We start from the raw sequence: 10,053 nt of genomic DNA on the forward strand, positions 1-10,053 counted from the left end.
CAAATGTGATGCCCACAAGTCTGGAATAATCCCAGAGATTTTTGTTTTTGTCTGAATTCACACGACGAGAAACTGATTTTAGGCGTCAGCCTTCGGACAGTTCATCCTGCTGGAAAAGTGAACTGAACTGCTGTTGCAGCCTGAGTTTGGAAATGGCAGCTCGTGGTCGTACTTGACGTGCACAGATTTTCCTTCCAGTTTCATTGTTGTGCAAAGAAGCATAATATTCAAGTACAGCTACGTCATATTTGCAGAAATCAAAAGCACCCATGCTTGTTTCTCTTGTATGACTGAATTAAAATTCAATTCAAAGGAAAAAAAGATTTAGATTATATTTAAATAATGAAAATTTGTGGTATCCTTTAGGCTGCAGGTCTCCTTCAGCCGGAGTGTTTCCTGATCTTAACAGGAAACAACAAAGAGAGCTCGCCTCGCTGTGATTAGAAGAAGAATTTTAATGAAGTGTAACTACCCGCTTAGCACCAGCTCCTCTAATTCCAGATACGCTCCACGAGAGGCATGAAAACAAATTTCAACACCTGCTGCTTACTGCTGTCAGTGAGCGGGCTTAAATAGTATTGTACCGTGACCTGTGTGTGTGTTTAGGGGCGCTATGTGCGACATTATATACTCGGTGGTCACTCTGCAATAATCCTGTGTACATCACCGCCTGGCCTTTCCATTAAAAACCCGATCACATTACTTTCATTACACTTTAACATGATGGTGTTATGCCGACATTTGTGCGTTGGGGATACAATGCGTGCGAGGCTGTGAGGCCTGCTGGGATGCTTTTCAGGGACTGTCTTTATCCTTCTAGCTTTCTGACGCTCCTCTGATTGACAAGGCAGGTGCTTCCTCCTTCCCGCTCCCCGCTCTTCCTTTCTGTCCACGTGGCCTTCAGTATGAACACGTCTGAAGGCTCCCAAACATTTGTTGTTTATAATCTAACGTCAGTCATCCAGTGACAGGAAAAGTATTCCAAACCCTTATTTCAGTAAAAAACCAACGAGACTTACATAAACTGGCGCCAGTACGAAAAGTGAAAGTAATTTCCCTTACTTCCTGGCTGATATATTACACAACAGATTTTCTATTTCGATGCATCATTGGCCCCTCCAAAGATAAATCTGAGATAATTAACGGGGAAGGAAAGATGAAAAGCCAACGTTGTGCTGAAAAAAAGAGTCATTATTCATTGTCTTTTTGTGCGAAACGTCAGATTCACGCCTCAAACGGTCACTTTAATGTGTTTGATCTTTAACTACGTATTGTATTGGACAAACACATCATATATACTTTGACCAGTAAAGAAACTGCAAAATTAAAGTATGATATATCTCTGAATTGTAGGAATTCTGATTTGGGAGACGTTCTTGGTTAAATGTTCATAATATCGATCTAACAGGAGCTGCAATTAAGCTTTGGACTTTTTGTAAATGAGGATTCCTCCTCGAAGGTCTTTTGAGGTAAAATAAAGGTCAGTAATTTGGCCGAGGTCCGTCTGTAACAAACCGTGCATACTTTAAATGTCCAGATTTACAGTGTGGTAACAACCAGCCAAAATCAACTGCAGAGCGACTGTACCTCTGTAACGTTAACCTTGGAACTGCTCCTAAATCACAAGGTGGCATAAAAAAGAAAGTTGGTGTTGGTGGGTGTGTGTGTGTGTGGGGGGGGGGGGGGCTGTCTAACATATGGCGTCATGCTGACTCTGGTCTCCAAGTGACAGAGAGCCATGACATTTATGAGTAACTGCAAGCGGCAAAGCAGCAGCCTGTTTCATGTATGTGAGCCCCCCCCCAAAAAAAATCAAGGTTACATAACGTTAAATGATTCTTCTTTTATCGTAGCCTGTTGTGGAACCTGTGCAGCCACTTAGATCCGGTCCATTAACTGGTACATGTTTACAGTACAGATGATTTATAGTTTCTTCAGATTATGTCTGACCATGTTGGGTTATTTAATGGAAAACCTTCCAGCGTTATTGTACCTGCAGACGTGATGGCAACGCCAAAGCCATCAGTTCCTTTAATGAGCTCAGGTGGAGGTGAGGATTTTCCTCTCACTGTCGCCAAGTGCTCGCTCGTGGTGGGATTTGTTGGGTCCCTGAAAATAATTCTGAGAGTTTGGTCTGGACCTGCTCTCTATGTAAACTGCTTTGAGGTAACTTTGTGATTTGGCGCCATACAAATGAAATTTGATTTGATTTGAGTTCCATTTCCTCCTATTTTGTGGTCACGACTTTAGAGTATTCTGAAAACGGATGATTTCGTTGAAATAACTTTATAACTTGAGTAACATCATGCAGTAAGTGTGACGTTGGTGCTTCAGCTCCTGGCTCTGGTTATAATCACAGTGATTACACCAAAGTTAAACGAGCGTCTCTGATGAGATTAGAGAAGCTCTTTACTTTTATTCACTTCAACCAGCTGAAGACGAGGAAGACACTTGGAGGATTTTTTTTTGTTGTTTTTTTGATGGCGGTTTTCTTTATCTGAGCATTACGTAACTTTTACAAAAGAAAAACAAGCAACTTAATTCATTACGACGATAATAACAGCTTATAGACTGATAACATCACAATGTGAATTGTAATTAATTAGTTTTACATGAATGTAAGTTTGTTATGTTTGCGTTAATTTTAGCCTTTTCCTATTTGTTATGCACTTGTTGAAAACAGCAGATGTTTATGTGCGGACTCGCTGTAACTGTAAGCACACGGCTCAGTGTCAGTGTCTCCTTCCTGGTAGATGGACATATATCACCGTGCATGCTGATAGGACTGCCATGTCGGCGCTCGTCTGAAGGTAAGTTCACGCACGTACGACCAAGACTGCGGATGGAGCGGAAAAAATCAGCTGGAAAGGTGAAACACTTTAAACAGCGCTTGATTGTGTTACTTTGACGATACACAGCGACTGATCAACAACTGCCGTCACCAAGTCTGACCTCTGACCCCACCTGACAGACGAGGATCTTTTTACAAACTGATGACTTGATGACTGCTCAAACTCTCCTCCTCTTTCCCTCTACTGTTGTTACCACCTTATTCCCCGTGTTACACAGCGAGGGGGCAGGTGAAGGCGGCCGAGGAAACGCTGTGCGTCGACGGCGCATTCTGGGAAAAGGCCCGAACGGTGAAAGGCCGGGGTCAGAGGTCACAGAGGTGTTGAAGCTCAACGCTGAGCCTCCTAAAATAAGAGGATCTTCTTCACAGCTGGACAGGCAGACTAAAAACAGCCAGGATGACTGACAGAGGAGGAGGAGAGGCCATGTTGACAGAGGGATTCTGGGACATTCTTCTTCTAAAGCCATGTTGTTGTGAGGCTGCGATCTCCCTCCTCTGACTCATGATTATAAATACAGCGCGAGATGTTCACATCAGGTCACCAGCTGAAGGTCGGAGCCCTTGAATTTGGATCAGACTGTTTATTAAAAGGTGTGATCAGAATTAATAGTCTGAAAGTGATAAATCACAATAAAGTACAATCTCTTCCAGGTACTGATTGTTTTTTTCTTTCGCTAATCAAACAAAGAGTCTAAAAACCTTCAGTATTCAAGTAATAGACACTTTATTTTCACATTATTGTTAAAAATGCAGTCATCTGCAGGGCACAATATCTCCTCTTACTGTACAGAGTTCATCTGAGTGCGAAAGACATTTTCTTAAATGGCTTTAGGTACAGGGATTAAAAACTCTCCTGACAACAAAGAAAGTCATGGTGCTGCTCATCGGCCACCGCCATTGGCTGCTCCGCCCCCAGCTCCTCCTCCAGATTGGTCTTGAGCTCCTGACATCATCAAGAAGAGGACGAGAGGAACGATATACATCCACTGCAGAGGACAGGGAAAAAGAAATAGGAAGTTAAAAAAGTCCCCCCTTTGCCTTAAAGGAAGACAAAGTGATCACAGGCGTGTCTTTTTAACAGTTCCATCCCAGATTAGGTCGAATTTACTCTCTGAACAGAAGAGAGGAGAAAAAAAAGAAAAAAAAAAAAAAGAAAAGGAAAGTAAAATCAGAGGAGAGACTGCAGAACGAAGAAGAAATCTCAGGGTCAAACACCAAACACATGCTGATGATCATCATCTTCACACCAATAATTAGGATTTGGGATTTTCTTCGAGGCTTTTCCCATTCAAGGATCTTTGAATTGAGAAAATATGAGCTTTAAAATGTATTTGGGATTGAACCTGAAAATACAAACACCAACAAAAATGGAGGGGGAAAGGGAAAGCAGGTCGGAGAGGTTGCTTTCAGTTAGTGAAACTGTTTAATGGTTAATTATAAAACTTGACAGACGTAAGAAGAAGGCGGAGAGAAGAAACCACAAGAAAGATAACAGTACTTTAGTGGGAATCAGCTCTGCTCTCTGCCGCCCCCTGCTGGGGGCTGTGCCGAATTGGTGGCCATGAGGAAGATTGCACCTCCCAGAATCAAATACCACTGGAACACAGCACAGCACCAAGTCAACACACTGCCACTGAGCATGGCAACACACACATACACAGTGCAAAACAAGATGGGGAGCTTGGCGGCGAGTCTGAGCTCAGCATCTCCGCGGGAACGTTTGAGTCCAACTGACAGGTCGAGATGTCAGGACACAAAAACTCTGACTCTTTATTTTTTTATACTTTGTGGGCAGAATAACCTAATAAACACTCGACCCCTTTGGCCAGCTCCAAGATTTGCGCTGTAGACTTTGTGGGAGACGTGGCGACTGCTGCCAGCTCCACATCTTTACAAGTTGAAAGAATACACGAATGCTTGGCTTCTCTTCATTTTAAATTGTTTTTGACCGTAAATGTTTCCATATGCAGCTTCTAATATGGTTAAAAAAAAACATTTATCTTTACTCTAGCAGAGTGGGAGCTGTGTGAAGGGGAGTCAGATTTTAAAGGGCTGAAATTAGGAGGCAAAACGGTTTATTGGGAACAAACTGGGGAAGAAAGGAGCAACCAGATTTGACTGTCCAGATGATTCCGTGCATATTTTTGGTTTGGGACAATAAAACGTGACAAAACAAATCTGGCAACTTAACCACTGGTAGAGGCGACTTATTGGACAAAGTCACTACAGGTGACAAACGGTCGGCCAATGAAATGAGGCCACTTTCTGAATATCCCTAATATAGCACGTGCTCCCACTTGGATGAGCTTTTTATGTTTTTGCTCTCCTGGTCCAGAACAGCACTCTGTCAGAAACTGCTTCTCTAAACTGACAGTGTGGAACATTAACCCGTTTCTGTCTCAGTAAAGTTACAGTGTCTGAGAAGATAAACAAACACATTGGGTTAGGAAAAGCGATGCACAAGCTGTCGCCAGCGTTCCAATCAGGCCTGCGCTTTTGGGTTTGTTTGTCATTGAAAACACAAACTGAGCCGTAACTAAAAGACAACAATGCATCAGTTTTTTCTGACCAAACAGGAGTTATAAGGAGGTTTAAAACAGAAACGACTGGAGCTCATGGCAGAGTGAGTCCGTGACAGAATCCAACAAAAATATGGAACTGCTTTCACATTTTAAAAGAGTCCTTCTTTCCTGCCACAACGCTGGCAAAAAAACTGATGAAAAACATTCTGCATGCAGAAACAGCTGCTGTTAGCTGGAGCAAAAAACGGGGAGTGAAATAATCATTTTCATGTACTCATTGACTGAAACGGCCGTTTCTATTATCAGAGCCCAATTGCTGAAGGATGAGCCTACATCTTTAGGCAGTGCCTGCTGTTCTTATCAGCAGGTTTCACTTGGAGTACTTACATATTTAGCGAAGAAGGATTTCTGCTCTTGTGGATTCTTTGCTTTCTTCTCAGATTCCTGTTGAATTCCTTCAAGGTACAGAGTCGTCTCTGGTCTGGAAGAACGTTAGCAATTAGTATTCAAAGAGCCCGCACAAAAGAGAGAGTATCTGAGAGGCAGAAAAGTGCAAAGAGACTCATTCTACCTACTGGGAAATGTGTGAAGCTGCTAAGCCAAGGCAAACACAGTGTAACTGAATCAAAGGCATCTGAAAGAGCTACAGTCAGATGCACAAGAGGATTTCACTGATGCACAGACAATAGAAGAGTTTTTTAAGTAGTTGAGACAGCAAAAGACAAAAAGAATATTTAAAAAAAAAAAAAAAAAAAGAGAAAGGAAGCAGATATATAATCAAGGACTGACCCAGGAGCATTAACGGGCGCCATGACATGAAGCGTGGTGTTGAAAACCTCCAGATCTACTTCATCTTCGACCTCGGTGCCTCTACAGGCCCCAGGTATCGTTACTATGGAGACGCCAATGAGATACCCAGAGACATCAGTGTGGAGGGTGATTGCATCACTCAGATGTGACTCCACCATGGCACACTGAGGATCAGAGGAGAACACCAGTTCATTTTAGCGTCATGCCGAATTTATAATCACCGGGCGACTAAAGGGGCGGAATATTTACTGTACAGCTCCAGAAACCTTCCAAGGAAAGCTGAAGTGAGGAATATTTCAAATTGAAAACTTGGGATGGGATTTACGGAAATTAACTGGAAATAGGTGGTAATTTAAACCAAATGTCTCCTATGCAAACATAATTCTAAACATTTTGCTTTGTCATAAGCCAACCTCTGCACAAAATAACTGCATTTCAGTTCAACAGATTTATTTGAGCAAATTTGAATTCTTGCTTTAAACAACAGAAACATGAATGCTGAGAAGAATATTAGTCACACCCACCCAAAGAAAGACAAAAATCACCCCTTACCCCAAAAAAAGTGCCATTCAAAATGTTAAATGAAAGGAGCTCCCTCCCCCAGCTGTAGAATCAGATAACCAAACACCTGGTAAAAGCACGAATGCATCGGCATGAACAGATATATAGTTCGCTTAACAAATGAAATTATATTTTACCATTTATGTGTAAATTCTTGTACTGTCGCGGGACACCGAAGGCAGAAGAAATAGTATCACATTTGAGGTAGGTAGCATATAGCTGATAAGATAAACTCTTAAATGGTGCTAATTTACATTTAGTACCTCACTTACCAGCTAGCTAGCTTCTGTATGAATACATTTTCATTGAGCATTTGCAAGTTAAACATTAATGCCACAGATCAAATATATTTACCCAATAATTTTATGAGAACTTACTTTATGTAGTCCGAGGGCTCAAATGTGTGGCCTCGACAGTCCAGGATTTAGAAATCAGCTGTGCATGCTGGGGGGTGTGGCTTCGATAGTGATGCAGTAAGAAGTGTGCCGTGCATTGATTGAATCTGGTTGTTTTAGCCAAGATTGTGCAACAATATATTTTACTCAGGCCAACCTTCAATTTTGTACAGTTTTGGTTCATTCCCATATATTCCAGTTAATTCTCATATATATATACCAGTTAGTTCAGATGGAAAGTTTCAGGAATTTTGCAACACTAATAATCACACACAGTTATATGATCTCGGGATACTTAGTGTATAAACGTCACTCACACAATTCACACACAACTTACAAAAGAGGAACACCTTAATCAGTCTTCTTTTTTGGTATAAAAATGTGGGAGCCCTTGTTGCACTTTGTTTTAGGGTCAAAACACAGAACACAGTACAACAAAGTAGACTGTTGAGACAGCAGCTCAGGATTACTTGTTTGTTTGTCTGTTTAAAAGAGTTAATATTTTCATTATTTGTCCCATAAATGGCATCTATCTAATTTATGTCCTGGTCTCATTGATATGTCCAAGCACTTTGATAAATAAAGTCATCACTTTTAAATTTCTAAGAAATTTGTGTCAGGGAGCTGACAGACTAAAAATCTCATGTTGTTGCAGCTCCGTCGGTTCCCTCATACAGAACCTTTAAAGAAAAATGTTCTTCTACGGGAGATGATTTGCTGGCTGAGGTGAGAGAAATACATACGGCTCTGACAAACGCTGTGAGGTAACCCTCCATCTGCCGCTCTGTCTGTCTGTCTGCCTGCAGGAACACACGAGGCACTCGGATTCTGTACAGGCCGTCCATTGCAGCCACCTCCTGTGAACAAATTCGAAACAAAACAAGCACGTTAGAGATGCAGGTTGAGGAGCACAGTGTTGTTTTGTGTTTTTTGTGTTTTTTGTATGACCTCTACTTTCAAATATGTTAGTGAATGTTCCTTGAAAATTTTTGCTGCTGTCTCCTTCTCTGGTTAAGGCTTAAAAATGCATTTCAAACAGAAGTAAACACATCACAGGTTACAAGACAGATAATTACTGATCACCTTCAGTTTGGTTCTGTCTTCTTCTGATAGCTGGTTCTGACTTAAAGAGACACTGGGCTCCCGTCCAGGCTTTAACACCAGAGCTCCACGTACTTGAAACTTTGCAACATCATCTGAAACCAGGAGAATAACATCAACACATGAACGGTGAGATTCTGGTGGAAGGTCAGCAGCAGGACTGTCTGGCAAAGTATGAACTCACCACTTTCTCATTGTGAAAAAGACAGATCATGGACTGCACGTTTACAAGAACAAAAACTGTGAGTGTCAATTCAATGCATGTAAATATTGGAGGCTAAAGGAGAAAGATGATCCAAATACATCAACCGCAAATTTATTCTGAATCATTTTTTATGTTTTTCAGGCTTCATTGTCACTTAAAGAAGGAGAGATTAAATCAGAACCGAGGAGGTTAATTATTTCTATAATTACTAACAAAATATTAAACTAGCAGATTGTTTTTTTTTTTTTTAATTGACTTCAGTTTGTAGCTTTCTCTTGATGTTACGGATGCTAGCTCACTAGCATTAGCAGTAACGTATTATATGCCATAATAATAATAATAATAATAATAATAATAATAATAACAGTAACTCACCGACTTCAAATGAGTGTTCCAGAGGCACAGAGAATCCGCTGAACTCCGAGTCCAACACATCACCTACCTGAAAATGAAAACACAACCTGCTGTTAGCTGTTAGCTGTTAGCCGCTAGCCGGTGAGGTGCAGGTACAGTTTCCGCTAAAGTCTGGTCAAAAATGAAGAGTTAATCACCAACACTTCTACACTTACCCTTCTGCCGTTATTACAAAACACAACACGTGTGCAAGCGAAGAAACAAACTGCTGAGATAACTGAAGTTTGAAATATTAGCAGACGAGCCATTTTAACAGGAACATCCAAGAAGGAAGCGGAAGGTCAAGCTAACGACGTTATCTCTTCCGGTGTTTTCATAATAAGAGCCCAGAAAACTGTTTCCCTTTATTTCATCATACATGCATTTTTTTAAATATATATATTCATTTAGTTCAGTTTACTTTAAATTTATAACATTTTATACATTTGTTGAATACTGAACATATTAATCGGGAAACGGGTCACCGTTTCATCAGATATGTTTGATTTAAGCATCACACAGCTTTGTTTACATCCTGTCATGGTCCAAATGATTGGCAGCTTTAAATCCAGGTGACAAGGGAAACGTTATCTGCACAAGCACAGACACACACTTGGAGTTAATTGTTCAGGCTCAGCTATTTAAAGTGCACATTGACCTACTTGTGTGCATATTGTTTATACATTTCTCTCAATATTATATTAACTTACTTCACTTCTTACTGCTGTCTGTTTTTGAACGTGCAATGTTGTCATCTAACGTGCCAGTGTTGCTGCACACCTCCAGTATTTTAGTCTTTGAATTGAGTATTTTTAGGATTTTGGTATTTACAGCAGCTTCTTTGTCTGTTGACAGAATGCAGCTAATGAACCAACAGGTCTGGGTGTGCGTCGCTGTTATAACGTGAGCAAATGAAAGGTCTGATTTCAATATGTTTGGGCTCGTCTCATTTTTGTCTTAGTGCTACTCTACAAAGAAGTTTATTCTAGCATGAATAGTTTACCTAAAGGACAAACCAAGAACCTACTTGGCCTTAGATATTACATATTTATGTATTTGTATTGTTTTTGGACAGCACTAAGTTTCCCTTTTATATTCAGAGCATTGTGTAATGTAAAATAAACAAAGGATTCATTATTTAGTGCCTTTGTCTTAGAGTCAGTTGGTTGAAACCTGAAGAGTAAATCAAACAGCTTTAGTCACTCTGACATGACA

The 10,053-nt window shown here is 40.7% G+C and overlaps 1 protein-coding gene across 2 annotated transcripts; it reads right to left on the reverse strand.

Moving 5' to 3' along the window:
• Positions 1 to 3,558: 3,558 nt before the first annotated feature.
• emc10 (ER membrane protein complex subunit 10) lies at positions 3,559 to 9,133 on the reverse strand. 2 transcript variants are annotated; one of them, XM_029508362.1, is made up of 8 exons: positions 9,015 to 9,133; positions 8,821 to 8,887; positions 8,223 to 8,335; positions 7,883 to 7,996; positions 6,163 to 6,347; positions 5,761 to 5,854; positions 4,350 to 4,447; positions 3,559 to 3,837 (listed from the first exon to the last, which is right to left on the reverse strand). In XM_029508362.1, exons 1-7 carry the CDS (start codon positions 9,105 to 9,107, stop codon positions 4,361 to 4,363), a joined length of 753 nt encoding a protein of 250 aa, XP_029364222.1. In that variant the 5' UTR covers positions 9,108 to 9,133; the 3' UTR covers positions 3,559 to 3,837; positions 4,350 to 4,360. The 2 variants fall into 2 exon arrangements, with proteins under 2 accessions (XP_029364222.1, XP_029364221.1); XM_029508361.1 differs by lacking the exon at positions 4,350 to 4,447.
• Positions 9,134 to 10,053: the final 920 nt, after the last annotated feature.

This window comes from Echeneis naucrates, chromosome 8 (assembly GCF_900963305.1).
Source record: "Echeneis naucrates chromosome 8, fEcheNa1.1, whole genome shotgun sequence".
Taxonomy (NCBI): domain Eukaryota; kingdom Metazoa; phylum Chordata; class Actinopteri; order Carangiformes; family Echeneidae; genus Echeneis; species Echeneis naucrates.

Excerpts from the sequence above, each read along its gene's own strand:
- emc10 (XM_029508361.1), bottom strand. The coding sequence starts at position 9,107 with ATGGCTCGTCTGCTAATATTTCAAACTTCAGTTATCTCAGCAGTTTGT. Across the intron at positions 7,997-8,222 it reads AAGACAGAACCAAACTGAAG|GAGGTGGCTGCAATGGACGG; the intron begins GTGATCAGTAAT and ends ATTTGTTCACAG. Across the intron at positions 5,855-6,162 it reads GCGCCCGTTAATGCTCCTGG|ACCAGAGACGACTCTGTACC; the intron begins GTCAGTCCTTGA and ends ACGTTCTTCCAG.